The sequence below is a fragment of the Salmo trutta genome, chromosome 9 (assembly GCF_901001165.1).
Source record: "Salmo trutta chromosome 9, fSalTru1.1, whole genome shotgun sequence".
Taxonomy (NCBI): domain Eukaryota; kingdom Metazoa; phylum Chordata; class Actinopteri; order Salmoniformes; family Salmonidae; genus Salmo; species Salmo trutta.
In genome coordinates, this window is record NC_042965.1 from 2,650,642 (window position 1) to 2,666,425 (window position 15,784).

The 15,784-nt window shown below is 44.6% G+C and overlaps 1 protein-coding gene across 4 annotated transcripts in view; it reads left to right on the top strand.

Annotated features, from left to right (window-relative positions):
- Positions 1 to 15,784, top strand: part of LOC115199727 (glutamate receptor ionotropic, delta-2) — a 566,366-nt gene that overhangs the window by 527,138 nt on the left and 23,444 nt on the right. For all 4 annotated transcript variants that reach the window (XM_029762106.1, XM_029762107.1, XM_029762108.1 and 1 more), the window contains one exon: positions 15,304 to 15,470. In XM_029762106.1, coding sequence (XP_029617966.1) covers positions 15,304 to 15,470 — 167 coding nt within the window. The remainder of the gene's footprint in view (positions 1 to 15,303; positions 15,471 to 15,784) is intronic.

Consider the following 15,784-nt stretch of genomic DNA (forward strand, 5'->3'; position numbering starts at 1 on the left):
ATGGTTTTGGTAGTTTCACTATATAATAAAGTATGTGGAAATCAACTCATGCGGCGCCTTGGTCCGCTCTGTACGACTAACGTGACAGTTTTGGACCTGGGAAGAAATCATGGGAGGATGTGAGACCCTTCCTTGGTGGGAGTCGCAGAGGACTCAGGAAGGACAGCGACGACGCCGGGGACCGTGGCCACAGAAACCCCAAGATTTTTTGGGGGGGGAGGGCACGAGGGGTGGTCGGCCGAGCCAAGGAGAGAGCCAGAGCCCGCCTGGGAGTCGATGAAGCAGTGTGAGGAGGGATATCGGAGAATGACTTTGGCGAGCAGTATGCTGCAGCGCAGCCGTGCTGAAGAGCATGACACCAGTCCGGTGCCATCTGTGCCATCTGTGCCAGCTCCCGGCACTCGCCCTGAAAAGCCAGGGACCGTCAAGGAGGCGATGGCGAAGTTGGGGGAGAGAGAGAGGAGAGAGATGTTGGTCAAGTGTGTTCTACTCAACATTCGACCTGAAGAGCCTGTCAGCAGTCTGCATTCACCTTATGGATATCATAAGGTGAATGCACCAATTTGTAAGTCGCTCTGGATAAGAGCGTCTGCTAAATGACGTAAATGTAATGTAAATGGTGAAGTCTGTGCCGGTTTCACGCATCTGTCCTCCAGTGCGCCTCCCCAGTCTGGTACGTCCTGTGCCAGCTCTCCATACTCTCCCTGAAGAGCGTGTCACCAGTCCGGTGCTACCTGTACCGGCTCCACGCACCAGGCCTCCAGTGCGCCTCCCCAGTCCGGTACATCCTGTGCCAGCTCCCCGCACTCGCCCTGAAGTGCGTGTCACCAGTCCGGTGCCACCTGTGCCAGCTCCACGCATCAGGCCTCCAGTGCGCCTCCCCAGTCCAGTACGTCCTGTGCTAGCTCCCCGCACTCGCCCTGAAGTGCGTGTCACCAGTCCGGTGCCACCTGTGCCGGCTCCACGCACCAGGCCTCCAGTGCGCCTCCCCAGTCCGGTACGTCCTGTGCCAGCTCCCCGCACTCGCCCTGAAGTGTGTGTCAACAGTCTGGTGCCACCTGTACTAGCTCCACGCAATAGGCCTCCAGTGCGCCTCTCCAACCCGGAGCGTCCTGTGCTGGCTCCACGCACTCAACCTGAGGAGCGTGTCATCAGTCCGGTGAAACCTGCGCCGATGCCCAGTCCAGACATGGTGTCCAGTCCCACTCCCTGCCAGGAGCCTTCCTCTGCGCCGGTGCCCAGTCCAGGCACGGCGTCCAGTCCCGCTCCAAGGCCGGAGCCGTCCTCTACGCCGGTGCCCAGTCCAGGCACGGTGTCCAGTCCTGCTCCATGGCAGGAGCCTTCCTCTGCGCCGGTGCCCAGTCCAGGCACGGCGTCCAGTCCCACTCCATGGCAGGAGCCTTCCTCTGCGCCGGTGCCCAGTCCAAGCACGGCGTCCAGTCCCGCTCCAAGGCCGGAGCCTTCCTCTGCACTGGTGCCCAGTCCAGGCACAGCGTCCAGTCCCGCTCCAAGGCCGGAGCCTTCCAAATAATTGTATTTGCATTGATGTCAGAGTGGTTAGGGAAAATAGAGCCTGGGTATCAGGCCATTAAGACCTGATGGAGGGACAATAGAGCCTGAGTATCAGGCCATTAGGACCTGATGAAGGTACAATAGAGCCTGAGTATCAGGCCATTAGGACCTGATGGAGGGACAATAGAGCCCTGAGTATCAGGCCATTAGGACCTGATGGAGGGACAATAGAGCCTGAGTATCAGGCCATTAGGACCTGATGGAGGGACAATAGAGCCCTGAGTATCAGGCCATTAGGACCTGATGGAGGGACAATAGAGCCTGAGTATCAGGCCATTAGGACCTGATGGAGGGACAATAGAGCCCTGAGTATCAGGCCATTAGGACCTGATGGAGGGACAATAGAGCCTGAGTATCAGGCCGTTAGGACCTAATGGAGGGACAATAGAGCCCTGAGTATCAGGCCATTAGGACCTGATGGAGGGACAATAGAGCCTGAGTATCAGGCCATTAGGACCTGATGGAGGGACAATAGAGCCTGAGTATCAGGCCATTAGGACCTGATGGTAGTTAGCAAGTTGGGTACTACCAAAGCATGTCCAGAGTGTATAAAAGGAGATTACCGTGACCGTCACGTGGAATTTGACTGCAGTCATGACTCATCACTGCCGGTGTGGCGGTAATAAGGTCACCACAACAGCCCTAGTAGCAGTATCATGTTATGGGCATGCTTTTCATTGGCAGGAACTGTGAAACTGGTCAAGATTGAGGGCAAGATTCATGGAGCTAAATAAAGGGACATTTTAGAGGAAAACCTATGTCAGTCGGCAAGAGACCTGGGGCTGGGGCGGAGGTTCACCTTGCAGCAGGTTAATGACCCTAAACAAACAGCCAAAGCTACACTGGAGTGGTTTAAAAACAAGAATCTAAATGTCTTAGAATAGCCCAGTCAAAGCCCAGACCTCAATCTGAATGAAAATCTGTGGCAAGACTTGAAAATTGCTGTTCACCAATGGTCCCCAACCAACTTAACCTAGCTTGAGCAATTTTTCCAAAAAGAATGGGCAAAAATAACAGGATCCAGATGTGCAAAGCTGGTAGAGACTTAACCAAAAAGACTCACAGCTGTAATTGCCGCCAAAAGATGCTTCTATCAAGTATTGACTCTGGGAGGTGAATATTTGGGACAATTTTTGTTTTTGTTTAATTAACTTTTGTGTCACCCCCAAAAATATTTTGCACCTTCAAAGTGTTAAGTATGTTGTGTAAATCACAATTAAATACACTGCTCAAAAAAATTAAGGGAACACATAAACAACACGATGTAACTCCAAGTCAATCACACTTAGGAAGCAACACTGATTGACAATAAATGTCACATGCTGTTGTGCAAATGGAATAGACAACAGGTGAAAATTATAGGCAATTACCAAGACACCCCCAATAAAGGAGTGGTTCTGCAGGTGGTGACCACAGACCACTTCTCAGTTCTTATGCTTCCTGGCTGATGTTTTGGTCACTTTTGAATGCTGGCGGTGCTTTCACTCTAGTGGTAGCATGAGACGGAGTCTACAACCCACACAAGTGGCTCAGGTAGTGCAGCTCATCCAGGATGGCACATCAATGCGAGCTGTGGCAAGAAGGTTTGCTGTGTCTGTCAGCGTAGTTTCCAGAGCATGGAGGCGCTACCAGGAGACAGGCCAGTACATCAGGAGACGTGGAGGAGGCCGTAGGAGGGCAACAACCCAGCAGCAGGACCGCTACCTCCGCCTTTGTGCAAGGAGGAGCAGGGGGAGCACCGCCAGAGCCCTGCAAAATGACCTCCAGCAGGCCACAAATGTGCATGTGTCTGCTCAAATGGTCAGAAACAGACTCCATGAGGGTGGTATGAGGGCCCGACGTCCACAGGTGGGGGTTGTGCTTACAGCCCAACACCGTGCAGGACGTTTGGCATTTGCCAGAGAACACCAAGATTGGCAAATTCGCCACTGGCGCTCTGTGCTCTTCACAGATGAAAGCAGGTTCACACTGAGCACATGTGACAGACGTGACAGAGTCTGGAGACGCCGTGGAGAATGTTCTGCTGCCTGCAACATCCTCCAGCATGACCGGTTTGGCGGTGGGTCAGTCATGGTGTGGGGTGGCATTTCTTTGGGGGGCCGCACAGCCCTCCATGTGCTCGCCAGAGGTAGCCTGACTGCCATTAGGTACCGAGATGAGATCCTCAGACCCCTTGTGAGACCATATGCTGGTGCGGTTGGCCCTGGGTTCCTCCTAATGCAAGACAATGCTAGACCTCATGTGGCTGGAGTGTGTCAGCAGTTCCTGCAAGAGGAAGGCATTGATGCTATGGACTGGCCCGCCCGTTCCCCAGACCTGAATCCAATTGAGCACATCTGGGACATCATGTCTCGCTCCATCCACCAACGCCACGTTGCACCACAGACTGTCCAGGAGTTGGCGGATGCTTTAGTCCAGGTCTGGGAGGAGATCCCTCAGGACACCATTCGCCACCTCATCAGGAGCATGCCCAGGCGTTGTAGGAAGGTCATACAGGCACGTGGAGGCCACACACACTACTGAGCCTCATTTTGACTTGTTTTAAGGACATTACATCAAAGTTGGATCAGCCTGTAGTGTGGTTTTCCACTTTAATTTTGAGTGTGACTCCAAATCCAGACCTCCATGGGTTGATAAACTGGATTTCCATTTGATTATTTTTGTGTGATTTTGTTGTCAGCACATTCAACTATGTAAAGAAAAAAGTATTTAATAAGATTATTTCATTCATTCAGATCTAGGATGTGTTATTTTAGTGTTCCCTTTATTTTTTTGAGCAGTGTACATTTTAATTCCAGGTTGTAACACAACAAAATGTGAAAAAGTCCAAGGGGTGTGAAAACTTATGCAAGGCACTGCATGTGAGAATGCTCTTCATCAACTACAGCTCAGTGTTCAACAACATAGTGCGCTCAAAGCTTGTCACCAAGCTCAGGATCCTGGTACTGAACACCTCCCTCTGCAAGTGGATCTCTCCCATCCACATCAACGGCCCACTGCTGAGAAGGTCAAGAGCTTGAAGTTAGTTCCTCTGTGTCCACATCACTGAGGACTTAACATGGTCCTCTCCCACCAGAACAGCATGAAGAATGCACGACAGTGCCGCTTCTGCCTCAGAACAGAGTGAAGAAGGCACGGCAATGCCGCTTCACTGAGCTCTTCAGTAAGTCCATTCTACTGCCAATGTTTGTCTATGGAGACTGCATGGCTGTGTATTCAATTTTATACACCTGTCAGCAACTGAAATAGCCGAATCCACTAATTTGTACTTGCATTCCCGTGTTTCTATTTTTTTTCTTTTTTCTATTATCTGCATTATTATTATCACTGCATTGTTGGAAAGAAAGGAGAAAGGGGAAAGGGGGATACGTACCTAGTCAGTTGTACAACTGTATGCATTCAACTGAAATGTGTCTTCCGCATTTAACCCAACCCCTCTGAATCAGAGAGGTGCGGGGGCCTGCCTTAATCAACATCCATGTCTTCAGCTCCCGGGGAACAGTGGGTTAACTGCCTTCCTCAAGGCCAGAACGACGAGCTCTCAAGGTAAGAATTTCACTGTCCTGTTTTACACCTTTTATATCATTTGCACATGGCTAATAAACTTTGAAACTTGAGATTCACCTGGTATCGTCACATCCTGCCCATGTTGTCAGTGTCCTGACCCCTCTTGTCAGGAAGTGAAGTCACAGCTGTGTAGGGGCAAACACTGTCACAACACCAGATAATACAGAGGGAGAGAGATAGAGAGCTGGGGGGCGCTGATTCACTGTCAGAGGGCCACCGGCTGCTGCGTCCGAAGTACCTTCACCTATGATTGTGTCCCAAATGACACCCTATTCCCAATTGGTCCTGGTCAAAATTAGTGCACTATATAGGGAATAGGCTGCCATTTTGGACGAAACCCATGAGTCTCTAGTATCATTATTAAATCCGAGTGGCGCAGCGGTCTAAGGCACTGCATCTCAGTGCTAGAGGCATCACAACAGACCCTGGTTCAATTCCAGGCTGTATCAGAACCGGCTGTGACTGGGAGTCCCATAGGGTGGCGCACAATTGGCACAGCGTCGTCTGGGTTAGGGTGTGGCTGGGGTAGGCGGTCATTGTAAATAATAACTTGTTCTTAACTGACTTGCCTAGTTAAATAAAGAAAAGTCATGCTTTAGCATGTTTCCACTATCTGTGCTGGTAAACGAAGAGAACAGCGCAACAGTACCAAGTGTGTGGCGTGGCGTGGTGCCGGATACACTGGTGTGAGCCTATTTGAAAGGTCATGACTCAGTTGTGGTGAGCTGTGTTGGTGAGAGCTGCAGGAGAGAGGATGAACATTTGAATCACTTCATAGATGAGACAGGCCTGTTAATGTCGATGAATAGGTGGCCCCACTGGAGCTGTGACTGAAGCCACAGTGTCTGGCCAAGGCACCTCACTCACTGCATGTCGACCGACTGTTTTGATAAAGTTGCCGTCTGTGTCAGGGTACTGTCATTCTTTTGGAGAGAGGGAGCCCTAAGAATTGTCTCAGACATGAAATAGTGATACTGGGGAGAGAGGGAAAGAGGGAGAGAAGAAGAAGATGCTACGCCTCTGGCCCATTCAACTGACTCATGGCTTTAACAAGGGTAAGTCATGCTACCAAAAGTTCCTAATAAAGGATAGGGGGCTTTGTATTTCTTTCCTCACGTTGATTTGTTTTGTTCAGCACAAGTCAAATAGTATGCAATTAACTCTGCAGCGGAGAGATGATGACAAATGGCGTTTGAGGCTAAGAAACCCCCTTTGAGGAACTAGCAGCAATGCAATTTCATGGCTTGTGCCAAGTAGTGTGTGTTCAAAGTCGACAACGTTATAATTATGTCACTTTTGCAACATCTCAGTTGCTTAAGTAATAAAAAAACAGAACGGGTTTATGCAGCGGTTAAACCCTACTTCCTTTGTCAAATCAATAACCAAATCCTCTTAGGTAAAACTCATTGTTGCTCTGCTGTTTGGCTCAGATTATGTGCTCCTGTTCTTTGTTGGGTATTAGAGAGACGATTCAGATCCCTCCCCCACTGTTTAGTGAGATTACTTTTACCTACGTGTTAGCTGAAAAGATCAAAGAAACAATGTAGCGTAAATGCTAAATACATTTCAAGCGTGGTTTTGTGATTAGATGGTTGTGTTAACCTTTTATTACGATATACATAGATTCAAATTGAGGGGAAGATCATTCCTCGATCAGGGGGTCCGGGGATTGGGAAGAGGAATTTTGAGGTTAGATGATTGTGCAGTTAGATGTTGAGTAGCTACCGGGCCCTATTTTGAAATTCAGCAGGCTTTGACACACCGGGCTATTGTCCCAATGTTGTCCCTGAAAATAACAGATAAAGACTTTTCCCACCCATCTTCACAATCACAAATGTTCATATCCTCACACACACACCTGTTTCTTATAGGGAGCTTGATCAAAATAGTGCAGTCCAAATCATTGGATATAAAGTAAACCGTTTCTTTCAGTTCAGAAGTGTCCAACCTCGTTGAATAAAACATTCTGGTAAATTCAAATGAACCCAATATTTTCCCCTGACCAAAGTGTTTCCCTCTGAAAAGCAGGAGGTGACTACCCTGCCAAAAGGAGGTGGGTGGCTTAGGCTGCCATGTTACATTAGCCTTGTGAGGTTCCTGCAGCAGGCCCCTTATGTTCCTCTGTCAAATTACTTTGTAAGGGAGAAGAGGCAGCAAGGCATGTTCACCAATCCAGTAATTGTGTTTACTCCGCTCTCCCCAGCATGCACCATACTGTAGCAGGTGGTCCGGTGGGTAGCCTATTTCATGTGAACCCATCCATTGTAACATGATTTCAGTTGTAACATGATTTCATTTGTAACATGATTTCATTTGTAACATGATTTAATTTGAAACGAGCCCAATTACATATTTCAAAAGACAAAAGTACATACTTTTGAAACAACTGAGCAGGAAAGAAAGAAAAATGTAAATGTATTTTTTTCATGCCAGATCCTATTAGCAAAAGCATTTTAGTTCTAGCCCAGTGAGCTGTCCTGGACTGTTTCTCCAACATCTGTTTCTAATTATTCTGGGTTTTGTTATCAGATCCCCGTCTTTGGAAATTGCTTTGCAGATTTGCATATTGTTGGTGATAGACTATTAATTGCTTTTTATATTTTCCTAAGGAAACAACGAGAATTAATGACAGCTCAAGGCCAATTAAGGCGAAAAACAAGTGCAGGAGGAGAAGTTGTCACACACAGCTTCGGTCTGTCACCGCTGTCACCGTCGAGCGCATATGCGGTGGGCGGGAATGCCACCTGTGTGCCAACTGGTGCCCACCACCGCGAGAGAGGTACTGCTGGGAAAGACTATCTCCACTGATCCCAGAGACCAACCATAGTGGAGAATGATCAGAGTAAAAACTCATTGTGGTTTTACCACACAATGCTTCCTGATTCCTTGAAAACAAAGATGGATAGATGCATAGATGGAGAGAGTGAGAGAGAGAGAGAGAGAGAGAGAGAGAGAGAGAGAGAGAGAGAGAGAGAGAGAGGGGAAGAAGGAGGCATCTCAGCAGATGCAGAGAGAGCCTGGAGAGGGAGCTGGAAGGTGGCGAGGGACAGTTGTGAGCTGGCATGTTGAGAGAGGCTTTTAGAGATGAAGCTACATCAGTGCAAACAGAGGGTTGAGCCAGCCGGGAGGGAAGGGAGGGAGGTTGGGAGAGAGATTGTTGGCTCTCTGAAGAGGAGAGAGAAGGGAGCTGTAGTCTGAAAGGTCAGACTGTACCTGAAGAAAAACTTGGTCTGTCTCAGGTAGCCAGACCTTCCTCTGAACTGAGACGACGCTTGACAACACTACCGTAGAAAAAAGTTGTTGCTTGCACCCACATTGTGTAAATCTGCCCTTAAGTCTGTCACAGTTTGTGAATCCTCGATTGCAATACCTAATTGTTAACCTCTGGAACCCTCAACTTTTTTACATTTGAGACCAGACATGAACAAAAAAAACAAAGCACAAGCTCTAACAACCATGTTAGAAATGTAACAACCAAGAGATAAAACCCTAAATATTAGCCCCTTCAAATGAACTTAAACTGATTGGTAGAAAATACCACTTTATATACAGTATGTGTGAGTTGCAGTCAGTTTTGGAATGGGTGGCTAGTCATGAACTAGTCCTGAACATGTCTATAACTAAAATCATTGTATTTGGTACAAATAATTTCCTAAGTTATAGACCTCAGCTGAATCTAGCAATGAATGATGAATGATGTTCTCGGTGTCACCTTAGACTGAAAATTGTCACGGGCAAGGCTTATTGATTTAATTGTTGTAAAGATGGGGAGCATTTTGTCTGTGATAAAGAGATGCTCAGCATTTTTAACACCACAGTCAACCAAACAATTCCTGCAGTCGCTAGTTTTATCTAATCTTGACTATTTCCCAGTGATATGGTAGTGCTGCAAAGAAGGAACTAGAGCAGAACGTCTTGCATTTCAATGTACGCAGAGGGCGAATGTCAACAGTACGCATGTCAGTCTCTCTTGGCTCAAAGTAGAGGAGAGATTGACTGCATCAATTCTTGTTTTTGTGAGAAATATGAATGTGTTGAAATGTGTTGCAATTCCAAATGGTCTGTGTAATGAACTTGCATATAGCTCATACAAACATACTTACCCCACCAGACATACCACCAGGGGTCTCTTCACAGTCCCCAGGTCCAGAGCAAATTCAAGGAAATGTACAGTATTATGTAGAGCCATGATTGCATGGAACTCTCTTCCATCTCATATAGAGCAAACCTGGTTTCAAAAAACAAATAAAGTAACACCTCACAGCACCATGCCTCTCCCCATGCAACCTCATTTTTGTGTGCGTGTACTGATATTGATGTGTAACTGGTAGATGCACACACACACTCTAAAACACATTCTATGCACACCCACACATTATTATTCTTTAGTTGTATTGCTTCTTTTCTTTGTGTGTTTTCGGTTGTATTTTTTTATATATACATGCAAATATATAGGTCTGTAATGTCTATGTTCATGTTTTTTAAATATATGTGAATTGTAAAGTCTTTATGTCCATAATGTTTTTTGTTATGTATTGGACCCCAGGAAGACTAGCTGTCATCATTGGCGTCGGCTAATGGGGATCCTAATCAAATAAAATACAAAATAAAAAAGTGTAAGGAAGCAAGATTAAGTGCCCCTATTTGTGTGTGGTTAGTCGCTGAATCTCCTCCCCTTGGTGAACATGTCGTTAAGTGTTTCAGTCTTTTGAAGTCTGCTACAGAACATGAGCTGAACAAGCCACAGAGAAGCCTGTGTCAGAAATGGAACCCTATTCCTTATATAATGAACTACTAAAAAGAATGTGCTATATTGGGAATAGGGTTCGATTTGGGATGCATAGGCCTACTATAGCTCCAGCCTGTTCTCCCAATGCCTCTGTCTGGTAGTTGGCAACATGGTAGTTCTTATAAATGAGCAAAATGTTCCAAAAATATTAGTAACAGATCTCAAAATAATTGACTGTATGGTAAACACACAGTTAGCGATCTAAAGCAGTATAGTATGTTCCGAAAGGGAGAGTTCGCCCTTTTGAAAATTATACTGCTTATGTGTTGGAGTTGATTGTGATTTACAGTATTTAATAACCCCAAACTTGATTTTTTTTTCTAGTTTATTGTGCTTTTAATGTTCTGTATTTACTTTTTCTCTATGTATCAGTGTAGGCTACAGTATCTTGTGTTTAAATCACCACTCAAGTAGAAATTCACTTTTTTCAAGCTGAAAGCTGATGGCCAGAGCTTACCCATGATGTTGCACAACAATTTAATAAGTCATCACTTTAGTCAAAGTATGATTATATATGGGCTTGAAGTGACAAATCCGAACTGCCTACTTCGTGCAAATCCGTGTGAATGCGGTGTCTTTTCCTATGATATGAAATACAAATATTTTCAGCCTACGTTTCATTTCAGGGCTAGGTTTTATTTGAATGTTACCACCCACCAGCGTGGCATTGTTTATTCATCAGAAACAGCTGCAAAGTTCTTCCTCTTCGTGACTGAGATGAGCCAAACAGCCTTGTATCCACTTTTTACCTAAAAATTATCATAATCCAATGGATCATTTGTCAATTTTCACTTATTTTTGAGCTAGTCTGTATTAAAAAAAAATAATAATAAAAAAAAATATATATATATATATATCCCCCCGTTGCCCCAAGATGAATGGTTTTGGCCACATAAGTTTTGCTTCACTACACACACCACTGCTTTGATTGGGGTAATGTTAGCTGGCAACCGCAAGTGTCTATTCAGATAATGAAAAGGCACCCGCAAAAGAAAATGTAAGGAACTTAAAGTTAGTTACATGTCATTTGCGGCATACATGATCACTAGAAAAGTCATTGTAACCTATCATTTCACTTCCCCTGTGAGAACCATGGGCTGGCTTGGATGCCAGCAACCTACAAAGGTTGCACCATGTCCATTACAATGTAGAAAAACACATATCAGCTATCTTTCAATAGTTATCCATCTTACCTTCTTATTCGTTCTAACTATATCTATGTCAGAGATAACAATAGATTGTGACATCAAAAATAGGTCAGTGGTTTCCATCTGTGGCGAAGTTTTCCCTAAATCAATGCTTATGGCAAATCCCGCTGACTAATCTTTTGAATACGGTGTGAAAGAAAACCAGCAACAACAGATATCATTAGCTAGCTAGATAAGGTTAGCAAGATAACTAGCTAGATAGCTAGCTAAGGTTAACAGGCTAGCTAGCTACACTGACAACTATCAGTGCCGTATTTGTTTGATGTTTATCAACTCCACGTGGAAATTCTCATTCCCAATACTTGAATATGTATAAATAGCCTTTGTCATTCATTGGAGATGGAACTTAAACGTGCATTTCATGTCTAGGACAGGAAACTGAAATTGTGGTGGCAACTTCCTCTGGGGGGAGGTCCTTTAAAGTCGCAAAACCAAAGGGATTCATAAAACGTTAGCATTAAACGTTCTGGACACTCATGTTGCAGTAATTACAAATCAGTTTAGAGGCCATCACCTTTTAAATGATGAAACAAAAAATTCTACAACCAATAACAAAATAACAACAAGCATATATCACGTAAACAACATTAAGCGACACCAGCGTTTTTCTCTGAGCATAGAGGGAGGGAGGCGGAGAGTGGAACAGATGGTAATCATTTTGTGATTATGAATCTAGTGGTTTATTTAGTCATATTTCCGGGAATAAACAATGCTGTGATTAGGATTCACCAGACGCCCTGTGTTTGACGAAAACGGCTTTTAATAATTATCTTGGCACAATTAGAGTCACTGGGCCCTTCTGATTGCCATGGCTCCTCCAGGCAGGCTGCACTCCTCATGTTCCCTCTCTTTTTTCAATGTTTCCACTAGTCTATTTATAGTATTTTTTTTTCTTCTTGGAATCACAACAATAAGGCGAAGACTTTGTGGTACCTGCATGTAGAGTTGCAAAATTCCTGGGATTTTGCAACCCTAGCTACTCCCCCCCCCCTTTTCCTGTTCTCCTCTGAAATGGATTAGGAATCAATAGGAATCTCAACACTTTCTTCCCTTCCTTTGCGCAATAGATGTTGGACATTATTAGAGATAAAAATGGCAATACACACATTTGAAAGTGCATAAAGTGTTCATAAAAGGAATGAAATGCATAGAAATAAAATACATTGAACGGGAGTCCCCATTCAAGTCAATGATTAGTCTGTTCTATTCATTCTATTTATATGCATTTAATTCTACCCGATAGTCGAAATCCAGATCGATAACCTTTGAAAAACTGGGCCCTGATGTGATTCCAACTTCCAAGCCTGTAGAATTGATATAGCCAACAACATTTTTCTGGAAGCAAAACTGTAAGACCCTGTGATATACGGTGCATTCGGAAAGTATTCAGACCCCTTGACTTTTGCCACATTTTGTTACATTACAGCCTTACTCTAAAATTGATTTTTTTAAATGATCATCAATATACACACAATACCCCATAATGAAAAAGCTGAAAAAAATGGTTTTTATTAAAAATAAAAAACAGACATACCTTACATAAGTATTCAGACCCTTTGCTATGAGACTCAAAATTGGGCTGAGGTGCACCCTGTTTCCATTGATCCTCCTTGAGATGTTTCTACAACTTCATTGGAGTCTACCTGTGGTAAATTCAATTGATTGGACATGATTTGGAAAGGCACACACCTGTCTATATGAGGTCCCACAGTTGACAGTGCAGGTCAGAGCAAAAACCAAGCCATGAGGTCAAAGGAATTGTCCGTAGAGCTCCGAGACAAGATTGTGTCGAGGCACAGATCTGGGGAAGGGTACCAAAACATTTCTGCAGCATTGAAGGTCCCCAAGAACACAGTGGCCTCCATCATTCTTAAATGGAAGACGTTTAGAACCACCAAGACTCTTCCTAGAGCTAGCTGCCCGGCCAAACTGAGCAATCGGGGAAAAAGAGTTTTGGTCAGGGAGGTGACCAAGAATGCAATGGTCACTCTGACAGTGCTCCAGAGTTCCTCTGTAGAGATGGGACAACCTTTCAGAAGGACAACCATCTCTGCAGCACTCCACCAATCAGGCCTTTATGGTAGAGTGGCCAGACGGAAGCCACTCCTCTGTAAAAGGCACATGACAGTCTCTTGGAGTTTGCCAAAAGCCACCTAAAGGACTCTCAGACCATGAGAAACAACATTCTCTGGTCTGATGAAACCAAGATTGAACCCTTTAGCCTGAATGCCAAGCGTCACGTCTGGAGGAAACCTCGCACCATCCCTACTGTGAAGCATGGTGGTGGCAGCATCATGCTATGGGGATGTTTTTCAGCGGCAGGGACTGGGAGACTAGTCAGGATCGAGGGAAAGATGAACAGAGCAAAGCACAGCGAGATCATTGAAGAAATTTGGAGAAACTCCCCAAATACAGGTGTGTCAAGCTTGTAGCTTCATACCCAAGAAGACTTGACGCTGTAATCACTGCCAACGGTGCTTCAACAAAGCACTGAGATTTGGCAAAGGTCCCCAGATCCTCAAACATTTATACAGCTGCACCATCGAGAGCATCCTGACAGGTTACATCACCGCCTGGTATGGCAACTGCTCGGCATCCGACCGTAAGGCGCCACAGATGGTAGTGCGTACAGCCCAGTTCATCACTGGGGCCAAGTTTCCTGCCATCCAGGACCTATATTATATTAGGCGGTGTCAGAGGAAAGCCCAAAAAATGTCAAACACTCCAGTCATCCAAGTTATAGACTGTTCTCTCTGCTACCGCATGGCAAGCGGTACCGGAGCGCGAAGTCTAGGTCCAAAAGGCTGCTTAACAGCTTCTACCCCCAAGCCATAACTGAACAATTAATCAAATGGCCACCCAGATTATTTGCATTGACACCCCCGCTGTGTATTATCTATGCATAATTACTTTACCCCTACCTACATGTACAAATTACCTCGACTAACCTGTACCCCCACACATTGACTCGGTACTCCCTGTATAGAGCCTCATTATTGTTATTTTATTGTGTTACTTTTTCTTTTCTTTTTTTTACTTTAGTTTGTAAATATTTTCTTAAAACTGCATTGTTGGTTAAGGGCTTGTAAGTAAGCATTTCACAGTAAGGTCTACACCTGTTGTATTCAGCGCATGTGACAAATTCAATTTGATTTGATTTGAGTAAAAGGTCTGAATGCTTATGTAAACGTGATATTTCAATTTTTATTTTTAATACATTTGCAAAAATGTCTAAAAACCTGTTTTTGCTTTGTTATTATGGGGTATTGTGTGTACATTGATGAGGGGGAAAAAATGTTTAATCACTTTTAGAATAAGGCTGTAACGTAACAAAATGTGGAAAAAGTCAAGGGGTCTGAATACTTTCCGAATGCACTATAAGAGCGATCCAGGAGAAGGAAGAGGATGCGTTACAAATGGCCCCCTATTCCCTATATAGTGCATCATTTTCACCAGGGCCTATATGGAAGCGGCCATGTCTCAAAAGTGAGTCAAATGTGAATGTCCTCACACCTGGGTATTTTTCTTTGAAAAGTGAGTTGATGTGGATGGTAGGTGTCCCATTAATAGGAGCTGCAGAGCTGCTGTAAAATGGGTGATGATTTGGTTACCTCTGACCATATTAACCTTGATTTCCGCTCTGCAAACAGACACTCCCATCTAAGCAAACTAAAGAAAAAAATGAATGACATTGTGGTGATGAATATAAAGCTAGAACGGGCACTCGCTACATATTGAAATGAAAATAACATATTATATTCCAATTACAGGGTAGGCTAATCACGTATGTCTTTTTGTTTTTCATTTATTCTGTTCAATTGACAGGGACCATTTACAATTAAAACAAGAAAAACAATCATGACACTGACTATTACTGGGTAAAATACAAAACTGACCAAAGATCAGTGTCTAGGGGCAACACTTTACCCTACTCCACAATGCATGCAACAAAATTGTCATGGTTGATGTCCATGTTCAATCATGTTACCATCGCTCGACTGGAGTGTCAAATAATAGCTTGTATAGTGTTATGTGTTTCTATATCTGTTTCTACCTCTAGAAATAGAATTACAATAAAGGGCGTAGCCCATCAGACCACAACAATTTGACTGCACCCTCATTGATACACTCAGTAATTATATTTCTATGTTTCTACTTTTCTCTCAGGTGAAGTACGGGCATTTTGCCTTTGTGTGGGATGTGGCAGTGCTGGAGTATGTGGGCATCAACGATGAGGACTGCTCCTTCTACACTGTGGGGAACAAGGCACCAGACCGGGGGTACGGCATCGCCCTGCAGCACGGCAGTCCATACAGGGACATCTTCTCCCAGAGGTACGTTGAACATTTAAGGCTTTATAAGTGCTAATACATGCTTAGAACAAGTAATATAATATATGCTATTTATTCAACAGGTTTATCCAAAGCGACTTACAGTAGTGCATGCATATATTTTTTGTATGTGTGGCCCCAGAGGGAATCGAACCAACAAATCATGCTGTAAACAATGCCATGCTCTACCGACTGAGCCACACAGAGCTGCAAAAAGTGTTAATACAGTACACTATTCAGTGTTCAAGCAGCAGGCAATACAGTGTGCATACATACAGGCTACCCTAACTACACCATTGCCACATCTACAGTGTGAG